Genomic DNA, 22,982 nt, shown 5'->3' with positions numbered 1-22,982 from the left:
CTACAACTGAGGCTACGGGCGTTGTGCGTCCTGCTTATAACATCCGGTGAAGTCGGCCATCGGAGGAGGTCCTCGAGGGCAGCGTATCGACGCAGGACGCAGAAAGATTTTCCGAAGCAGCACAGCTGTGGTGATTACTGTCCTAGATATGGAATACGTCGTCGGACCATCCCATCGAAAAAACGTAAGGTAAGAGAGTAACTTGCTCTTTTGATTTTGTTTCCTGTTAATGTGTTATACTGCTGACTGACTCTGATGTTGAGAGGTGGTTGTACAGGCAATGGCCTTGTGCTAGCCACCATTTTGTTATTTAAACTCTCTCAATCCCACTGCTAGTCCAAACGATTGAAAGTGTTGTGGTTAGTGCATGTACTGGGTGAATCAATTTTCACAGCTATAGGCATTAGTTTGGATGTCATTCATCACACACTATCTGATATCTCCACTAAACAATGAACTGTAGTAAGAGCAGAGGGCAGGCCTCATTAAAAGCATTCATCTGTACTGGGCCTTGCCCTTGATTATTGTTGCAGAAGAGAGGACCTAATGCCATGATATTATGATTGCTTAGTACTCGGATTTCCATGGCCACACACAACCCTTAGTGGAATTCTACACCAATGCCCACAAAGGTATTTGAGATTAGGAATCATTATCTACAATTTAATTTCTTGATGGTCTCACTACTCTAATTTGATATTATGATGTTTATTCCCGAATTGTGCGCACTTTCTAAACCCTTGAATGATTAAAATTAATATAACTTTGCTTTTCTATTAACATTTTGCAATTCTTTTCACAGATATGGATTTACAAACATGCGCTATATTGCCTCCCTGATTAGTGGCGTTGGCATTTTCATGATGGGAGCAGGACTCTCTTGGTACCATGGAATCATAGGGTTGATGCATCCTCAGCCTATTGAATCTTTTCTTTGGGTAGGTCCACCCTCTTGCATATACACTTGGTAATTACGTTAACACTACTTTTAGCATAATTTTAATATGTATTTGTTTTTCAGGCTTATTGTATATTGGCTGGTTCACTGGTTTCAGAAGGAGGTGAGCAACCACAAACATTGTATTTTCATCCCAATTATTCTGAAAAAGAAACCTCATTGGCGCCCTAAGCAGCCATGTTTTTCTATTATTATTATTGTTATTATTATTGGGCTATTTATTGAGCGCTGACCTAGCTTCGGGATGCAACAGAGCACTTTCGAGTCATAGGGGGTGGGTGGAGGAGTACATAATGAGGGAAGCAGGTTGCAAGGGAGTGGGCAGCTGTCAGCAGGTGAGATGAGGACAGGCAATTTGGCAACCAGGAATCTACTAGCAACCATGGGAGGAAACCTGGGGACGATCACTCAGTACCAGGTTAAATGGGAAGTGGATGTTGTAAGTTCCTTGTTATGATCCAAAGTTAAGTGGATAAAATACATGATCAGGACTCATGCGTGTTAAAATCTTTGAAATTGCTGGGATTGTGACTAGATATCAAACAACTATTCATGTTTTACATCTTTCAGTGTCACTATTAAAACTTAAAGCTTTAATTTTATAACGCAAGGACAAACTTGAAAAGGATTTGCAACTTTGGTTATATTAATATAAGCAAAATCTAATTTTAGCAATTTTGAAAACCTCTCCTCTTCCTTTGCATCTTTGAGTGTTGGCTTGTGTCAGGTCTTTTATTTACATGCATTCACATTCATTTTCTTACTATTTCCAGAAATTGTAAGAGATGTTACACAAAGGGTTTATTTAATTCATTGCAATGTAGCAACCACACATTGTTTTTAATTTACTTTGTCCCTTGACAGTGAAGTGAAACTCTCGGAAGTGGCAACAGAGTTTCTATCTTTTCAGTGTTACTGGTTACTATTGAATTCTTTTTTGCTTCACATATTAACAAGTGTGCCCACTATCTCCAATTAATTAATTTAAAGGGTGTAATTTATCTTTCAGCTACCCTCCTGGTTGCGATTAATGAGATTCGAAAGAGTGCTCGCATTAAGGGGTTGTCATTTTATCAATATGGTATGTATTATCTTTAACTATTGGTATATTATTCTTGACAGACCAAACGAATATGTATTTTGATTTCATCTGCATGCGTGACTGAAGTCTGAATTAAAAAATAAACTTAATTTCCTCCAGGACATTTCCAATCAAGTGTTAACTTATTTTCCAAAGCCCATCACGTTATGCATCCATGTGCATATATATATGTCCTTTACAAATATATATTCTCTTAACACAGAATATAGATTTTTATTTTTGCACCTTCGTGTGGTCCTGAAATAAAGGGACCAAGACTAGGTGAGACAGTCCTGCCACAGTGAAGATGTGTAGTGGTAGAAATAAGAATGGGAAGTACAAATACGTCAACATGTATCAAAGTGTTGATCATTTGACAGTCTAAGGCCACCAAGCTGCAGAAATTAGGTTGTATGGGACTCCGCTGTGACTCCTGTTTTGGCTCATCATTTCTGTTTTATTTGAATTTGCGGGTAAAGAGACAATGGAGTTAGGGATATAAAAACTCTCTACATACTACTCTGCATATGTAAGCGTGGTCATTAAGTTGCTTAACTGCAGAAAGGCATGAAACACAATCTATAAGTTGCTTGACAGCATTTCTTGCCAAGTAATATCAAGGTAGTTTGGCATCTCTGAAGTAGTCTAAGCTAGATTTTGAGAGCTTGAGTTGTTGAATATTAACACTGGCCAAAGTACTGTATAGGTATTTGCAACCGAAAACAAGTACAGGTCCGGAGAATCCCAAGAAATGTATCTGGTTTCGGACCGCTGAAACTTGTCCTGTTTTCATTTTAGCAGACCCGTGTTTAAAGGATACAAAGCAACATCGGTCCTATTTCCATTTTCATTGTTTACTGTTTTTTTGGTATTTTTACAGACTCTAAAACAAAAGGGCCTGCACAGTCGCAATAAAAGATTGCCAACCTACAACATTTTCACTACAGCATCAATTCCACAACAAATGATCGTGGGTCAAGGACCACCTAGAGGACAGACATTCCAAGCAGACAGAATATGGTTAAATCACTGCATAAAAAGAATTAAATAACACTGATATACATGCTTATACCTCATCATGAAGGTTTGCCACATTGAATTATAATCTTCCTCACGTGCCTGTCCATCATATATAATATTCTCAAACCTTGAAAGGGAGACCAAATTCTAGAGCTAGTTATTTACACATGGCTTCTTTCTAGTCTTTAAAAATCTCAGAATCGATTTTAGTCATTGTAAGTGTTGTAAGTACCCTAATACCATCGAAATTCTTATACACTGGATTTTGGGAAGTAAAGCTTAAAGCTCTATTAGATCGATTGCGTTTTTATAAGGCACAGGATAGCTTTTCAACTGATTACTACAAAGAATTGTTTTGGTCATGATTGATGCGTGGAGTGAAGATATCACTAATTATGGGACTTGTTTGTTTTTTAATGGTATATTTTTGTATGAATTTGTGAAGGTTTCATGTAAACTACATCACAATAAAGAAAAAAACCAAAATGGTAAGTCTTCAGTGCAGCTATATCTGGCGTTGGTTCAGATGAGGTATCGCAGAGAATTCATGGAAATGGAAAACTCAAGGGTACTCTGAACATTTGTGTACTCGATCCATGCGAGTCACCCAAGAACTGTGAATTGATGCTAGAATTCCAAAGCATATTTGCGAGTGTATCAACACCTATTTTCCAGTGATCCTTTTCTCCCTGTTGGCAGATGTGTATCGGGATTTGGGGGGGGGTTCAGTCAAAGCAGTGTTGGTGCTGCCAGTCTAGGTATGTCTTACTGTGGCATGGCATTTTTTGCTAAGCAACATCAATTCTACAGCAAACATGATGAGCGTTATTACGTGTCTGGCCTACATTGTGCATCCAGTTTTGACATGCTTTCTTATGGTGATATTGCATTTTTAATAGCAAACCAGTAAGAAAGCTCAGCAGGTTGAGTGCTCGCTGCTGTGATCTGTGTGATCTACAGGTCACAGGTTAAAATCCTGGCACAGCCTTCCATTCTTCCGAGGTTGCTAAATGAGTACCAACTTTGGTTGGGATGATAATTGTATGTAAATATGACCAATGTCAGAGCTTTGGCAAAAGTGCTATATAAATAACAAATCATTATCATTGCAGCATTAATGCCCTGGTGCACTGTAAGTGACTTGGATTGTTGAATACTGTATTGTCGCAGCAACTGGCAATGTAGGGGATCTACTTTTCATATAATGACAAAACCCGACATGCAGCTATAATTGGCATAATATGGAAGTAACTGGCCATACAATGCTGATGTGGCATATTTTTGGCAGTGCCTCTACCTATTTTTTTGTATAGTTTATAAAAACTTCAACATATTTTTTTTCATATACTTCACAAATCGTAGTTCATTAAAAATGGCAATAAATTACTTCAGCCACAACTTTCTAAAGCAAACATTACAGACAATTCATTTAACAAAATGCAATATAATATATTGTTCTATATACCTATCAGGGCCTCCCTTTCTAACCCCCAAGATTACATTTTCCACCTATCTAACAAATTACTCCCTTCCTTACTTTGTTATTTTTTATTGTTTTGGATTTGTAAAGCGCGCTGCAGCCCACAGGCACCAAGGCGCTGTTTCAAGGAAATGTCTTATTCACATGTACAGGCGGCCCTGCTCAAGGTTCCAGAGAGCAAGAGCCTAGTGGAATACAGTGATACATGATAGATAGGTGATTGAGAAAACTAATTTCAAACTTGGGCTAGAAGGGTAACAAAACATAAAAGTTAGTATACACGATCAGGCAAGAGTGTATTGGGATCAGTTCTATACAAACAGAAGCGTTTTAATTGCTTTCCTAAATGCTGTGTGTGAATAGATGCTGCTCGGGAGGGGCGGAAACGAGTTCCACTTGGTAGCTGCAATGACTGGGAAACTCGACCCACCTGCTCGCGCTCTGACGCTCTTGGGGATGGTGATACGATTAGTGTAGGCTGTTCTTGTGGGTCTGATTGTGGAAGGTAAGGCACATCTTTGAGAGAGGTAGAGGGGGGCTGAGTTATGGAGACATTTGTGGGTGAGTGCGAGAGTCTTAAAGATGATAACTTCCTTGATGGGGAGCCAATGAAGCGATTTCCTGGGGGCTGAGATGTGGTCCCTCCTTGAAATGCTGGTGGCTGCTCTGAGAGCATTGTTTTGTACCGTCTGAAGTTTCCTGGTGTTTTTGCAGAGGTGCCTACCAGAAGGGCATTGCAATAAGCAAGTCGGGACTCAATTCTTGCTCTGGTGATGGTGAGGCAGTTCTGTTGAGTTAAGAATGGTCTGGCTGCAGTGATTAATTTTGAGTGGTAGGCCGAGGCAGATGAAATGGCGCTAACCTGTCTGACCATTGTAAGGTTAGAGTCTAAGTAAACTCCTAGAGATTTTACCACCTGTGACAGAGATGGAGGTGTTATTGATCCGGGAGGAGCTGTATTTCACATCAAGTTTCCAAGTGTTCCTTGTGAGCCAATGAGTAGGATTTCGGTTTTTAACACTGTTGAGGCACAACCAATTTTCGGCCATCCATGTTTGGATCGTGGCATAAATGGAATTTAGAGATTCCCTATCAACCTCGTAGTCCCCAGTTAAGGGAATGAGGACCTGCGTATCATCAGCATAATTGGTATATGCAATGCCTAGAGAGTCCAAGAAATTAAATGGGGACCTCATGAACAGGTTGTAGAGAGTGGGCGAGATCAGGATCCTTGAGGGACTCCACATTTGATTAGTTGGGGCTGGCGCAGGCTTGGTCCGAGAAGACTTTCATTGCTCTTTCTTTGAGAAAGGATGAGATCCAGGCTGTGGCATTTGGGGAAAAATTGGCGGCGGTGGAGAGGTGGTGGCATAGGGTATCATGGTCCACCAGATCAAAAGCCGCGGACAGGTCGAGGAGCAGCAAGAGGGCCGGTTTGCCTGCGTCTCGGAGGTCATTGATCTGGTTTTTAAAGTCCGATAAAGCTGTTTTGGTCCCATAGTTGGGACGGGAGCCCGATTGTCAGAGACCAACCAGGTGAATAAGTCTCCAGGTATTTGTGGACCTGAAGGTGCGCTGCTTTATCGAGAATCTTCAGTAGGAAAAGGACCAGAGTCTGTAATTCCCAGGTTTTGTTGGGTCGAGCGTGGGTTTTTTCAACAATGAACAAACCCATGCTGCTTTGAGGCATTGATAAAGGCTGTGATGAAGGGTGTGAGGGTGGACGCACTATCCTTGATGAACTGTGCTGGACAGGCATCTCCCTGGAAGGCTTGATAGATTTAAGGAAGGCAGTGACTTCCTGTTCATTCATTTCTTTGATCGAGAAGGCCAGAGCGTTACAGGAGGTATTCTGAAGGAGGTTGGGTAATTGTTGTTTTAAGGCCTGTTGGTGGCTGATTTTGTTTTGAAGGATGTTTAATTTGTCAAGCATGAAAGTGATCAATACACTGAGCACACCCTCTTCTGAGTAAAGTAGTTTAGTTTTAGCTATACGTATTAATTTGGCAATTAGGACAATTGTTATGTTAGGTACAGGTGCGGGGGAGAGGTACTCAGCCTTGGTATCTAGGCTGGGGGGGAGAGAGACAAAAGAGAGAATGTTTTCCTAATTAGGAAAGCTTCGTCCCCTGCACACTATCTGCAAGGCCTAATGATTGCTTAAGAATTAGGTGGAGAGAGACCAATTAGGAGATCCCCAGAATTGGAGGCACTGATTATTGGTTACCACCCTTGGTTGAAAGACATTTTTAGGCATATTTAAACATTTTTAAACTTATTTGTTCCGGGATAAAAGATGTCCCCAAAGAATTCTGTTTGACAACTTATGAATCAATACAAAACAATACAATGTATTATTCATACAAAATTATGTGAGTTGGCCCAATGCGTTTCGAGTTCAAAAAGACTCTTCATCAGGGGCATCTTTTCATTTTCAATTACATTTCTATAAAGAAAAGAAACATTTTAAATTTAAATATTTTTAATGGTTTGTCAGTATGTCTATTTCAAAACAACTTAAAAGACAATTTTCAAAACAACTTGAGTATGCAAAACATCTCAAAATCACAAAGTAATATCCAATTCTTCGGGTTTAAGGATCTTAATGTAAAGTACCTATTTTCATCAAGAGTCTAGTAACCTGGCTGGTTTGTGTATGTATCCGGGTTCTAGAGAAGAACCAGAATACTATAGCTTAGATGTGGGTCCCAATGATTGGGGGGGGGATTGATTAAATAGTAAAAAATGATTTGCTAACACCTAGATAATTTAATAGGACTTGTCTTACCCTATTGAAGTGTCCAAATAGGGTAGGGTATCCTAAATTTGTATGGAAGATATTTTGAACCGTAGAGGATAGCTGTGGTTAAAGAAATATGAGTACAATAAATGGGTTGAATGGGTTAGAACTAAAGACATGTGAATTGACCGTATCTAGTCTCCAGTTTTCTCAACCGTTGACTTGAACATACCAACAAGAATTCTGTCGTGCTGTTTAGGGCCAAGGAGTTGACATCCATCCATTCCTGAATTATGTTGTATATCTGATTGATCAACTTGGAGTCCCTCTCACAGATACCCGACCGCTTGAAGACCACCTGGATGTCTACGTAGTTGTATACAATGCCTGCGGCATCCAAGAGGTCGAAGAGCGGCTGGGTATATAGATGATAAATCTATGGGGAGAGACATGCACTCTGCGGTACTCCGCAGGTCAGCAAGCTTGGGTGTGACTGAAATCCTTCAACAGCCACACGTGCCATCCTTTGACCAAGAAAGGATGCCATCCATTGTAATGTGGATTGTGAGCAATTAGCAATTTTTTGCCAGCCTCTCGAGCAGCAGAGTGTGATCAATGAGATCAAAAGCGGCTGAGAGGTCAAGAATCATCAGCAGAGCCACCTTGCCAGAATCCACAATACTAGCCCGTGAAAAGGTAGAATATAGGATAGGAGATCAGAGAGGGCAAAGCCATGTGTCCAGCTTCACCAGGCATCGCGGCAAGCAAAGAACAGTAGGATGAATGTCTGGTGGGTGGTCGTTACTGAGTGTTGATGGACAGTTCTCCCAGCCAATAGATATTGTGTATAATTTGGAAGGTGCTTTCTTCAAAAGGTTTCTGGTCGTTTTTGTTCTGTTGTTGACAGGGTCCAGTGAGCCAGGAGGACGAGCCCTGCTACGAGTGGGCATATTAGCATAATACGCTTAAATCCAAGTTTGAGTATAGAGTTGTGAGTTTACAGTTGGAAAGCAGAAGTTAGCCCGTTGGCTACTTTTGAGAAAGAAAACCGAAGGAGAGAAGGCATCGTCCCGTACACTGTCTCCAATACAAGGAAAGCAGAGTTCTGAAGCCCTCCCACTCCTCTATGCCTGACAGTGAGCGCTGTAAACAGAGACCGCTCCAAGAGCCCCCACCGTCCTGAGGGAGGGGTTTCTACCAAAGGTGCCATCCAATGGAGTCGCGGAGCTGAGAGGGCCTGGCCACCCTTCCGTCGAGGAGTAGTGAGACAGCTGACTGACGCGAGCCTCGTAAGACAGCTGGAGAGGGCGGCCCATGGCTGTCAGCTGTTTGAAAACAGGAGCGTAACTGAAGCCGCGGCTCTGTAGAGCACGAAGCGGGCGGCTGGAGAATGAACCGCTCTGAGTGAATGCTTGATAAGTAGGCTGTACCGAATAACATATTTAGTATTTGGCCGAATACTGAATAGTTTGTCAACTATTCGACCGAAAAGAAGTAGTTGCTTTATTTAATAAATCATGTTCCAAACTTCAAAAAGCATACTTATTAGAAAAACAAAGCACCATTTTAAATGCATTCTATACTTTTTATTTCTCTTCTTTGTAATTAATGTAGCATCTTTATTTAAAGTATAAAATCCAGAAATAAAGCAGATTTAACCAAAATGAATGGACCAAATGTACAGAAGATTGTTACATATCCAGTGCAAGTTAAAGTAGGGTGCTTCACAAATGCTAAAAGACTGCCTTTGTGAATCGGATGCATTGCATTCACTATCCAGTTGCAAAGTCAATGCGGTCGAGTTTCGAAACTTCTTTGCAGCTCACGTAGAAATGTATATAATGATTCATGTTGGCTCATAGAAGACACAAGTCAAGAGGAAATCTGAAATGCGTGAACCCCATTTCGCAACTATTCACCCCACCCAAGCAAATGCTGCTCACTTTTCACTTATCTTAGCCACTCTTTCTTGCCAATACACAAACATATGCAAATTATCATTCCTGATAAAATATCAGATAATGTTAAACTCAGGCCTCAAGTCCTTAAAAAAAGAAAAGGTGGGACTATGACGTACGCAATGGGGAGTGACATGACAGGAACTGAAAGTATCTATGCACATTTCTTTCAGTTTGCCTTTTCCAACTGAAAGAAGTGCACATTGCATATAAACATTCGCCAAAAGAAAAGATTTTCCTTTATTGTTGCAGGCTAAGTATAAAAGATGAACACCTTTTATGTCTAAGAATCTGTAACAAAACATGCCCTAAAGAGCAGATTACAATATAAGATATTTTTCAGCTGTGTGATAGCAATTTGTCTGGTCTAATTCTATTCAGTTTTGCAAACTGAAGTCTATATTTGCCTTTCTGAGTTCATGTTACATTGTATTCAAATGAGAATGTCAAAGTATTCGGCAAGAGCTGAATAGCAAGAAACTATTCGGCTGTAGCCGAATAGCTTTTTTTCAGCCAGGATTCAGTCGAATACTTACTCGAAGCCGAAGTTCGGTAAACCCCTACTGATAAGGCTTATCAAACTGAAGTAAATGCCGGCGAATGTAGAGAAGGGGGACGTCCTTCAAAGTACCTGATTCCCGACTGAGACGAGGAAGAGGTTATATATTAACCCTTGAGGGGAATGTGAATGCACAGGCGACATCCAGAACTCAATCCAGTCTGTAACAGAGGAAAGTCTATTTGTTTAGCGAGTAAGAGGCATACCAAGCTATAAGCAAGGAACTGAGAGACTAGGTTAGGAACTAACCACAAGAAAGGACGTTATTGGAAATATAGGCACTGTTCCTGTTCTTTACATAAAAGTTTATTAAAGGAAGAATACCCAAACATTTATCAACATATAACCTGTATAAGAGAGACTGAGAGGAGACCTGAGAACAGCAGCAAGGAATCCATCTTCCTGACAAGTTTTATTCACCTTTTAAGTTCAAAGTTTAAATAAACTAAGTTTTTTCTGCAAAACCAACCGGTGTTGTCGTTTGTCCGACCAACAACGCTTTGACATAGCCAAATTGTTTTTCAGGTTCAGCATCGCAGTTTTAGTACTGTGCATAGCACAGAAACTAGATTGTAAATTACCTAGTAAGCTATGCCTTGACCATGTGGTTCTGAAACTGGAGATATGCTTTATCCAAAATCTTCAATAGGAAAGGGACATTAGTAATCGGACGATAATTTCCCATCAATCCAGGATTGTGTTTCCTCCTTTAGAATAGGAGTAATCTACTATTACTTAAGAGTAGGAGGCACAATAGGATAGAGTATCCATACAAGAGCCTAGCCCACTTGACTTCACTATTTTAATCCTCTAATCTCATTATGAACTTTCCCAACCACATTTTCCTCTGCCCTAGTGTTGTGCTACAGCCAATATTTTAGCGTTGCTGCTTACCCCGGCCTTTTACAGAGTCGACTATTTCTTTCTTGCCAACGTATCCCTTTTATCCCCACCTTTGTAGGGAGCCTAGCAAGTTAAGACAAACGCACATGTAAATGTAATGTTTTTTTGGCCCTGGGAATTCCATCACTGAAGACTGCATCTCCTTATATGTCTTCAGGTGTGCGGTTAGCTCCCTTTGTAGTTTATACAATGATATTCTCTGTATATCTTTCCTCATTTTACAATGTTCATTTTGTTGTACATCTTCACTGGGCTTTCCATCAATGTAAGCTTGTCTAAGTCCATTTCAGCAAAAATTGAGTCACAGTACTCCCCAAAATTGCTCAATACTTTGTCATATTTATTGCTCAAAGATATATTCAAATCTTCAAAATGCAAACCTGATGGTGGGACCAATATTGCCTCGGCTTTTGTACTATTGGATCTAACCCTATTATATCATGACCCCATACATGGCATATGAAGGCAGCACCCTTGTTAAAATGTGGTTGGTATCTAAAATATTCTTGTCTGCTTCAGTATGGATTTGGTATTTTAAAATGTTTACGTTTATGTACTTTTATTTACTCCTGCAAGCAACTTTCAGTAATCGCCATGGTCAAAGAGGAACTGATGTCATATGGGTCAAAGGTCAAGTGGCATCACTTCCTGTGGTATCAGGTCTGTGATGTCACTTTGGTAACCCTGGCATTTTGGTGAATCGACGTCCCTCAGCTTTGTCCACTCCTTAAATCGTACATTCATAGTTAATTTGTAATCACACTTGGAAAATACAATTCAAAGTGAAATTAAATTAAGGCGTTGAGAGGAATTGAGGGGAGTGTTTTCCCACACAAATATCCAATAGGCCCTCGTTAGCGAACTCTGTTGGAAACGCTACGAGAGAATCATCCCCTCTCCGACCATGCCAAACGCAATAAACACTTCACCGGTGTTCCACCCTCACAGGCCCAGCTCCAACTTTGAGCATCTGTGATGTAAGTGTTGATGATAGGCGATATAAGCAGCTGTTAAACAATTTGATGGCAAGCCAGAAATCTGGGGTCCGGAGGCTTTAACCTACTTACTGCTGACTTGTCACTGAAAAGAGCTTCCTCTTCTCTCAGCTCTGTGTCAACCAACTGCAGACTGAGACTGCTGGAGGCTGAAGATTGCTGCCGCTCCAACCGGCTTTGCTACAGAGATGTGAGGCCACCTCCGACTCCGCTTCACTCCTCCAATGATCACATGGTCCCACGGAAGGGAGATGGAGAGGAAAGAAAGGGGGCTGCAAGTGTCACAAATCTTAAAAATTTTAGAGGAAATGTAGGGAGCAAAGAGATTATTAGAACGCGAAGACACAATAGATATTGCCCTTGGAGGTGAAAGCAAAATCGTGTAGTCGATGAGTTTGTTGCAGTGATTGCGAATGTGGGAGGTTAGTTTTTTTTTAAGTAGTAAGATTTAGCAGAGGTGGGGGCATATATAATATGTAAACTAGTATGAGAACCTGTGTTTAGAATCTTAATGAAACATGTTTTTTGGGCAGGGGGGTTTGGGTGATTGTATATTGTGTGTTTTCTTTTAATAAACTATTTATACAATTTAATAACTCTACAACCTCAATGTTATTACAATCTTTAAAAACATTCCATTCAAAATATTTAAATCTAAAATATCTCTTCATAAAATTTTTTCACCTATCAATTCATGGATTGTCTTTAAGATCCAAATTAGTCAAAGCCGGGAGCTCCTCCTCTATTAACTGTACTCACTGCAACTTTTGAATTTATTGCGCTGGTATCAAAAACACATTTCCCAGGTATGAGGATTCTCCAACTTAGAATGACCTTTACACAAGTGAAAAAAAAATTCCTCTTTTGGAATATCCCTAGTTGGGGCCCCTTTATCTAATGTACCCAATTGGTTAACTCGAAAGCGCATATAAATAGCATGTATTTTATGATCAGGAAAGCGATAGATATATTTTTAAGATACAATATTCCTTAAGTTTAAAATTGGCTCTTTCGGTGTGAATTAAGTTTAATCAAAACCATATTGCATTCCATTGAAAAATCAGATGGAAGCATTATTTGACAATTTTGAATTCGTTAATATACAGAGTTCTTTGGAGGATTCAGATTAGATAACTTGCTCCAGTCTATTAATGATCACCGCACTCTTAAACCCCAATTCTAAATGTATTAAGGGCAAAGGGACAGTATTTGGGATAATAGTGCATTCCTCAATGAGGCCTGACATTCCAAACTATACAGTGATGCCGGGACTATCTTTCCTTTAGAAAAAGTAATAGAAGTAAAGTAAACCCACAACTTATTTTACATTTTTTTCATCTGGCAAATCAGAGTAGACATCCTAACCATCAATATCACCATAGTAGCTCCTAAAGTGGGTTTAGCATAAATTGGAAATCAAAGATATATCAAACATGAGACAATAGATGGGGGTTCTCCATTCATTAGCCACCTAAAACTCCATGTTTGTTTTGTGGGGTAACTGTTGGTTAATATCCCAGATTTAGATGTATATGCAAATTGTTGGTTTGGAAATGGCGATCAAGACTATTAAGAGCACATTACAAGCCATTCTGCGTCACTAGGCCATTACAGGAAGTAAAATGTGTGTTTATATATTTGGTTGGTTGTTTATTATGAATTGTCTTATAGGGAGGGGGCTGTGATCAAGAAATCAACTAAATCTGTTAATTTACATATGGAATCTGCGTTTGTCATATGTTGTGATTTAGGATAAGAGACTATCAACACAGTATGCCATTTTGATAAAAAAGGAGATGTAAATAAAAACATCACTTTAGAGTGGCATTGGTATGATTATTCGCTTTGGATCATATGAGTGGGTTTATGATATTTTATAAATCTTCCAAACTTCAACTGTCCATGGCACCGCTCCCAGTGGTCAGAACATTTGTGGGCGTTAGACTTGTTTAGAGCAGAGACAGCGTTCACTCGTTGCTCCCGCCATCAGAATTCAGGAATGCAAGCCTTAACAAAACAGCCTGGACTGTAGACACCGAATGGATGAATGCAATACTCCTAACTCCCCCTTTGTGAAATCTGGAGGAGAGGAGGAGCCAGTGAAGAGAGAAAAGAAGGTGGAAGAAATGTGAGGGCAGTAGACTGGCGATGAATGAGGGTGGAGGAGTTTTACAGAGGACATGGTAAGAATAGCTGAGGGGTGGACGTGAAGGGGGGTGAGAGGCACCAGTCATTTTCTCTACACTGGTGGGGAGTTGAGCATCGAATGGCACCTGTGCTTTTTTTCGAACTTTAAATGTTACTTTCCTACTCTACCGTCATTCATGCCCTCCTGTCTATATGCCTTGTGAAACCTGGCTCTAATTTTGCATTTTATGCAGCTGGTATTTTTCTAGCACTGACTCCACTCCTTGGGGTGGTAGTGAATTTGTTTTATTTGATAAGAGTATTCTAATGCCCTCAAAGGGACTTCTTAGCACTTGGAGTATGGACAAGATGAGGCAATCTTACAAGGTAGTATAGAGACAAACCAAAAAGCAGTCTGTTAGGAAAAACCAAGGTAAAAAGGATGAAGACTTTGTGCACCTGTCCATAAGCTCCCAGGTCAACAATGTTGGGGATTAGTGATCCTGTCTTTTAAATCCATGGATTTTCTTCTGATCTACATAAAATCTGTATCATCCACAAGGTTATCTTGGGTCAGGGACCACTTTATCTTCAACGCTTCTTGACCAAATACTCCCCTTCTAGACCCCTGCGTTCCTCTGGCGACAACTCCATTACTGTGAGCGGTTTGCTAAACAGAGCTGGTGGTCATTCACTTTCCTCTGCGGGTTCCCTACTGTGGAATAGCCTCCATCCCCCTCTGCGTCTTGAGCAAGACCTCCTCAAGTTCTGAAAAAGCCTCAAGACCTTTCTCTTTTCTTCTTCCTTCTCCTCCTCTCTTCCGTGCTAATCATACAGTAGCATGGCTGATGGGCAGGGCCTTTATGTATCCTCTGGGCCCTGACCCCACACATCCATCATCCCAGCCGCTGTCTAGTCTTACTGCAATTACTTAGATTTAGCCTCCCACAAGAGTTTACACTTACGTTCTTCTTCTCTTCTTAAGCACTTCACCTGAGCACCTCTCCATGAGCACCACAGCACGTATCCCTTACTCCCCTCCCCCCCTGCACTTGCACATTCTGAACACTCACAAGTCATAGTAGGTTTGTCTACCCTCCCTTCTATTCCCATTTGTAATATTAATTAAATTATTTATGTATCTCTCTTGTAATTCATTGTCCACCTCCCAGTCTCCTCCCTGTTGCCCTGCCCTGTGGGCGCTTTGAAACAGTTTTTGCTAATTGTATAAAGTACTTAACAAATGACCAACAAATAAAATAAATAAGTAATCCAGTATTCATGGTGACATATTGGAGTTACAGGCCACACGCATGGAATGTGTGAAGAGTGCACCCCACAAGGTATACTTTATCAGTGAAGTATTATCATCAAAACAGGTAGCTACCTACCCAAATATTGATCACACTGACCAATGAGATGAACATATTGCCTTAAAGATCCAACTGGTTTGAAACAAGTTTGTTATAGCAATTTCCGAATGAATTAATAGTTGGTAAATAGAAAAAGACCAAAACGCTACTGCAGATATGGCAATAAACAGATGGACAACACATGCATGGCTAACCTTGCTTTATTGAAACAGGGCATGAATGAATCTGATAATTGGGCACTGAGCCTGGATGATTGAATCGTTGATTATAGTTTCTATTGTAGCAGCACTCTGACCATCCACATACCAAACTACATACCAACAACTTTGCTTCGTGCATGTGGTCCAATTTACATCTGCTTTCTTTTCTAACCTAGTGTTAGGGTTATTTAGCTTGGTGTTTTGGGTTTTTTTCTTGCTATTTTTCTGTTGTGTCCTCGTTGGTATTAGGATCTGCTCAGATAAATATCTCATTCATTGCATACAGGCCCTGTTTGCAGACTCGTTTTTGTCAGCAGGAAGGCTGTCTGGGGTGTTTGTATTTATTTGAGGAACATGGATGTCGATTACGATCAGAAATGACTTAAAATAACACATTTACTGATAGTGGAGGCATTTCCACGAAGGATGCCTTTACAATACCACAAAGATGAGAACTAAGTGGTGAGTCAGTTGGAGGGTGTAAAAATCGTGACATACAAAAGGAACAAAACAAATAAAAACAATATGTAAGAAAATGGGCGACATACCACGGGGCGGTGCTTGAAACTAAATATATGAAATGGCATTATGAAGCGTCACAGGAGGCAGTGGTGGGGTCAGGTAGTGAGGATGGGGGAGAGGGCTGGGGGAGCTCACTATTTAGCAAGTAAGTAAAGTATAAGCCAAGCCAATCTTTTAAAGCCCCACAGTATGTCTGCCTTTGGTTATTATGGGCAGTGGATTCCAGGGCAGCAGGGCGAGTAGGGAGAAAGAGTGGACACAAAAGGAGGCACAGGGACGGTATGGGATGGTGAGGTTGAGCCCAGATGAGCATTGCAGGGACCAAGATGGTGAGTAAATAGAGATACAATCAGACAGGTTCTGGGGAGCAAGTTCATGTCTACCTTTGTAGACTAGGCAAAGGAACTTGAAAAGAGAGTGGGTGTGCCTGGGGAGCCAACCAGCATGTTGTCGGTAGGTAGAAGTGGGGGATCATCTGGGTAGGTTGTAGAGAGTGCGGGTAGCAAAGTTGAGGACTTTGTCTAGATGGAAGGAGCCGAGGAGCAGGCTTGAGCAGTAGTATCAGTTGACTGAGCATGAGAGTGGAGATTAGAGTTTATGTAGAGTGGATAATAAGAAGAGGATGAATTTTCAGAATGTTGAGGTTGCAGTCATAGGTCACTATCAAGGAGGACCTCAAGATTGTGAGCCTTTGGTAAGGTAGCAAGAAGATCAAGCAGAAGGAAATAGCACAGGGTATGTCATTGGAAGCTAGGAGTAAGATGACTTCCGTTTTTGAAGTCAGCATGAGGCAGTTGAGAGCCGTCCAATGACTTTTTTCAGTGAGGCAGTTTCTAATTCATTCCGAGATTACTTGGGTGAAGAAGGGAAAGGAAAAATAATGTTGGTGTCGTCAGCAACAAGGAAGCGAAAGAATGGGATTAGTCTTCCTAGGGCAGAGGTATAGAAAGTGACTAGAAGAGGTCCAAAGGAGTGATACTTTGGGAATGCTGACAGGGAGAGGGGTTGGGTCAGAGGTTTGCGAGTTCTAAGAGTTTTTAAAGTATTGACTTTTCAGGTAGGAGGCGATCCACGCGAGAGCTGATTTGCAAAGCCCAACCCTGGAGAGTTAGGATAAGAGAGAAGTGGTAAACAGTGTTCAAAGTGGCAGAAACATCTGAAAAGAGTTTGAAGTGGTAAGCATTAGCGAGAAAGCTAGAGACTTCCTGCAGGTGCTTTGTCATTCTAAGCAAGGGTGCCGCGTCGTCTTGCTTCCAAGGCGAGTGCGTTACCCCTGAGCTATCCTCCCGGCCCTCCCGGTGCCAGACGTTGAACTGCGATATGTTGTAGCTTTTTTGTCAGTGGTCCTTGATTAAGTGTCAAAGGGGACTACTACCCCAAGATATGTACTCTTCGGCTGAGCAGTTGTCAACCAAAGTCTATACGTTTTGGAGTCATGACCACAAGCACTCATTAAAGTGGGGCTACATGAACTAAGGGAGCACATTTACTGGATTGGCACTTTCAGTGGTAACGTTTGTAGTGGGGCAATACACATAGTGGGACCCCTTTCTGTGGAGTAATACAGTGCATGACAACCCTTCTCAATGTACTGTGCAAAATGTGGGAGCAGCACAATCAGTTGAAGCATTTTAAATGAGGTGTTGGAATCAATGGGGCTGTGTAGTCCGTGGGATCACTTTTGGTCAAGTGACAGTGGCAGCACGTTTCAGTAGTTTGACAGTCAATGGGCACACTCGCTCTGGGGTCGCACAATCATTTGGATCACTCTCAATGGGTTTTGCGGGCAGTTGAAGCCCTTTGCAAAATTGATGGCAGACCTTTTGTTTGCACTTCATAATCAGTGGGAGCCTTTTCAAACGTACCTAGTATGATCATTTTCGATATGGTAACATCATCCATTTCCTACTTGTAGACCAATATTTCTACTGTCTTTTGCCTCTCTCTGTATGAAATAAATATCAAATGCCTTGCTACAATGATTTAGTACTTCAGTATTTGTACGAGCCGTTTGTTTTAAATCTTTGTTTTAATGGCATTTTCAGTTATGAAAAATGCACAAATGTTGTGGAGGGCCCTCTCTCAGAGAAGCCAATACATTTGTGCTTCAAATACAAAAAGTTGAATGCATATCCTGATAAACCTCTTTGTATTCTGGCTGGGATTGTCTTCAATGCATTTGTGGGGGACAGGATTTTAACTTGGTTTTCAAACGAAGTCAGTATTCAAAATGAACAATCTATTGTGACAGCGTGGCTAAACAGTCAACAACGTCATCACATGACAAATGGATTAATCAACCATATTAACATTGTTTGTCTCCCCACCACCTTATCTGGCTAATTTGTGTTTATTAGAATCTCCTTGTCCCTCCCCCTGCTAGATTCAGATTCAGAGGTGATGGAGACTTTTCTGTAGCTGGGCCAACACTCTGGAGGGCGTTAACCATCCAGGCTTTGGGATATCCTGGCTCTGTTTTCCAGAAGGCTAAGTTCTTATATACAACTATCCACTAACTTTAGCTTCATTAAGAGTCTTCTATATGTGCCTAAAAGCGGTTACAATATCCCTGATCGCATTACAAATACCTCAATCAATCCATCCTGTATGTCGGAAGTTATCCAGTGCGACACATGGTGCTCTGGTGTTACACAGCCCTATATTCCCCAGTTGATGACCTCTGAATAGCTTTTACGAAGGAGTCTTCCCTATCTGAGTCGCATTACTCATCTCGCTTTTCCTTCTACTGTACTCTCAATTTGACCAGCCTTGCTTTCACAACACATGCTATAAATTTGTTTACCTCTTTTGATGCTTCATCTTACTTTGTTTCAGAAGCCGAATCTGGCGAGTTGTGAGGTGTTCAGCATTTTTAATGTAGCATTACAGAAAGGGGGGCAGGTTGATTTAACATGTGGTCTCTTCCCACACCCAAGTTATAACAAGCTTAAAGAACGAGAACACCGCTTCCAAACCTCCCTTCCAAGGCTGCAATGCTGTTATAATATGGTGAAATCACAAAAACAGGTTATAACCAAACGAAAACAGTTGGAGAACATGCTCAGAACCTTGCAATGAACATGTTCCTGTTGGAATGTTGGCAAAGAGAATCCCTGAGCAGCGAGGCAGAAATGTTGCGAGAGAAACATCAAACTTAACACTGTTTAAGAACCTCTACTGATCTATTGTCTACAATGGCCTGCCAACATTCCAATGTTATAATTAAGCAATATAACCCGAGCGGCGAGGGCATTACCGACTCAGGTAATGCCCCGGGCCCATAGTTATAGGCCTGAGCGAATGGCCCCGCTCTGAATCTCCACACGGCTGGAGGCTTCCCTCGCCGGGGAAGCAGGAACAAGCAGGTAAGTGGGACTAGGGGGGAGGAGGGAGGAAAGGGAGTTTAAAAAAAAGCCTTACCCGAGTCCCCGGCGGGGGGCGAAGGCAGCCTCTCAGCCGCGGGGAGGCTCGGAGAGGGGATGGCCCCGCTTCCAGCCTCCTCATTGGCTGAGGGGCTGCCACGCCCCCCGCCGAGGACAAGGTGGCTGGAATCCCAGCCGAGAATCAAAGGATTCTCGACCGGGTAAGGACCCAGCGAGAGCCAATCAGAATGCGTGTTGCATTCTGCTCGACTCTCGCCGGGTACTAATGCAGGATATTCTCCCTTCCAGTTTATGGTCCGAAGGTGAGGGCCAGAAGGCAGGGAAAGTCATTTATTCCAAACAATACATATTAAAATATCTATAGTCAGGACTTTAACTTCATGTTTTGCTAGTTTTATTGGATTGTGCAGTATCATTTATTTCACAAATATTGTGGCCTTTGTATAACTGAGAGCATGTCTAAAGACCTTTCTCAATTCTTCAGTGATGCTGTCCTGTGACCCCAGTACTAATGTTGTATTGCTGGAGGATGCTGCAGCGGTTCTTGGAGTGATCATGGCTGCCTCGTGCATGGGACTGACCTCACTCACAGGTAAGCATGTGCATTTTGTTTGTTTTGTTGTGTATTTCATTCCTGTTATTTCTCACAGCCTGCATCATTCCAGTGCTAAGTTTATTAAAAGCTCTTCCTGTCCGATAGTATCAAATTATTTATTAATTTGGAGTGCATGTAACCTTGCTCTTTTTCGCAATGTATTTCCCCTTTGTAGTGGCAAGTATACTGTGTTTCAATACTTTGCAACATTAACAACAATTGGGGATCCATACCCTATTCTTTGGAGCGGTCGCCCTAAATGTCGCTCCTGCATTGGGAACTGTAAGGAAGTTCCACCACCTGGTTTCCTTCATGTAAAGGGATATGAATGTGATAATATATGCCCTTGGCTGGACTGTCCATGGAAGGTCTGCAGCAAGGGCAGCTGTTACTCACCAGAATGGGGAGTACGTAAAACAGGCCGGACCTCTAGTGCTGGGGAGTTGCTTGAAGGAGCAAGGGTTGGAGCCTCAACCCAAGCCTCCTCTCTGTGAGGGAAAGAACTCTTTAAACCGATATGACCACCTGCTGAACTGTACAGACAAGGGGACCGATCGATCAAAAGAGCGGGGAGAACACACCGCCTCGAACCCAGGCTGTAAAGGAAAGGATAACAAGTTAAACTATATGTCAATTCTAAATCTGGTTTCCCCAAGACTATAGCCCTTAAGTAGTACCTGGATTAACTCCCCTTAAGCCAAAAGAACTGGAACAACCTATAAAGCAAAGAGGCTTTAGTATATAGCTAAATGTGTAACTCTCCAATATTGAAAACCAAGAAAACTATACTTTACCACTGGTGGAAGTAAGATTGGTGTAAAGAATCCTGGGTAACAACGAAAGTATAAAATAAAAAAAAGGAAGGTTAGTAAGGCAGCTATCCCCGAGCGGAACGAGGGTCGCACTGGTTTCGGGATGGTGCACCACAGCAAAGCGTTCCAAAATGCACTTTAGAAATGAAGCCAAAATCCACAGACGTGATGACAGTCTGATGAAAGAGGGATTCCAATTATAGAGTTGTTCTTACCAGAGTAATCACTATCCAAGAGTCCAGGAAGCAGGCAAGGGTTCTGGTACACGGGCGGTCAATTAACACAGCAAAATCACTATCCAAGAGTCCAGGAAGCAGGCAAGAGGTCTGGTACACGGGCGGTCAGCAAACAAATCAAAATAAGGTTTAAGAAGAAGGAGTCTGTGTGCAGGCAGGGTCGGTACACGGGAAAACAGGAACTTCCAAAATCAAGGTACAGAGAGAGCACTTCGGAAAGTATGCCGGTTGTAACTTAAACAGAAGCAGCGTTCTGTACGCCGCTGTGGAATAAGTAACAACAAGGAGGCGTACCGTTTGAAAATGAGGCTCCCGTATCAACGCCGGGAACTACAACCCTTGACAGGTTTTCTGGGTAATGTAGTTCGTGTGGCAATTTTCCACGGCAGCTGCCAGCACGATAAGAAGGGCACATGCCGGCGCCGTAACCCTTTATAAAGGGCGATCACTTTCCTGTCCCTTATTCTGGCGTTACCTGGAACTCCCCAATTGTCCTTGTGTACACGGGAGGAACGAGGAAGAACCCGGGGAACGTGGTGCGGCTGAGGGCGAAGTGTAACAGCAGCCAAGAGTAGTTTTGGCCAGCATGTGAAAACGGTTTCTAGAGTCAAGGCTGTAATGAAATCACTAGAACTGTGTCGAGGTATGCCGGTTGGGAGAGGCGCTTGGGCCACAAGGTGGGTAAAACAGACTAGTGTGAGACCATGGGATTGCAAACGCTTGTAGGCTGCTGTACCTTAGAGGGTCTAGTAGTTACCTCGAAACTACTGAGATTGATGTAACAGAGACAAGAGGGGCATCACCTCATTCAAGGTGCGCTGCACAAACTATAAGTAGAAACTGATATGAGTAAGACAAATGGATGGCCATTCGTTTTTCAAGAGATATGGTTTAAGCAAAAGGTCAGTCATGAAGCCATTGGTTTACATAGAAAATAAAGTTTATAGTAGAATGTAGAACAAGTCTGCCGACACGTGTTTTGACCAAAAACTGGGTCCTTTTCAAGGCAAAGCTATGTATAGTTCAAACAAATAAAACACATATGTGGCATGACATTTCAAAAGAGCAAAACCGTAAAACACAAATCATAGATGCCCCCAAAAAAAAACAGAAAAAAAGGGCAGGGGGGACAAAAGTTGATGTGAACAGAAATGTACAAACCATATATTTGCATCATACACAGTTCATGAGGTCGGGGTCAGATACAAAAGGGGAAACACAGACCAAGAGTAAAATAAACAATAGAAGGTCCAAAAGAGACCAAATGTGTTCATAAAACACATACAATGGAACATTACCAATGGAGATGAAGGGTACGTTATCCAGGGTGGAGTATTGTGGCACCAGTCGACCCAAAAGGGAGGAGAAAAAGAAAAGAGAAGAAACACAATGAGGGTGAATCCTATTATTACACTCCAATGACAATAAAACAATGGCTAGTGTTTTAGTTGAGAGCGTACCCTCAGCACAAATTTTACAAGAAAGTACCAAAAAGTGGATCTTCTGCTAGGTTGCTATTCTGGTGCCAGACATTGACAGTGTAATCCTACTGGAAACATACGTACGAGCAGCATGGCAAACATCTGTGACGAAAAAGTACTGTTGGCAAAGGGAGATGGTGAGATGTCCAGTTCAAAGAACCCATCCCAAGTGGTAGGTAAAAAGATAAATGGGAAAGGAGTGTTGCAAACGGAAGCGAGGGAGAGGCGAATAGTAGCCCATGCGTCTTTAGAGAAGCGAAGCTAGGAGTACCCCTGATGCATGCTATGTCATATGACACCACTGCATGTGGTGATGGATGTGAAAGATATATTGAATTACCGTAAATGTAGGAGGGAAACAGTCACTTCAAAGCCTGGACGTGGTAGGAGTTAGCGCATATGCGCTGTGAGTAAGTGAGCATGTCTGTGAGGTTGAGCGAAAAGGAATAGAGCGAAAAGGAATATATAAAAGGCCATGGTTAATTCAGATTGCAGTGTTATATTTTTGAGAGATAAGGCAAGGTTCAGGACAAAAAGGGGATTACCTCCGATTACATGT

General features: G+C 41.7%; 1 protein-coding gene across 1 annotated transcript in view; it reads left to right on the top strand.

Annotated features, from left to right (window-relative positions):
• The window catches only part of SLC30A9 (solute carrier family 30 member 9), a 1,100,681-nt gene that overhangs the window by 693,018 nt on the left and 384,681 nt on the right, over positions 1 to 22,982 (top strand). The window contains exons 11-14 of the mRNA XM_069631745.1: positions 803 to 938; positions 1,022 to 1,061; positions 1,968 to 2,039; positions 19,784 to 19,891. Coding sequence (XP_069487846.1) covers positions 803 to 938; positions 1,022 to 1,061; positions 1,968 to 2,039; positions 19,784 to 19,891 — 356 coding nt within the window. The remainder of the gene's footprint in view (positions 1 to 802; positions 939 to 1,021; positions 1,062 to 1,967; positions 2,040 to 19,783; positions 19,892 to 22,982) is intronic.

The sequence above is a fragment of the Ambystoma mexicanum genome, chromosome 6q (genome assembly GCF_040938575.1).
Source record: "Ambystoma mexicanum isolate Mex_15411 chromosome 6q, UKY_AmexF1_1, whole genome shotgun sequence".
NCBI classification, from domain to species: Eukaryota; Metazoa; Chordata; class Amphibia; order Caudata; family Ambystomatidae; genus Ambystoma; species Ambystoma mexicanum.
This window is presented reverse-complemented; position numbering and strand designations above follow the sequence as displayed.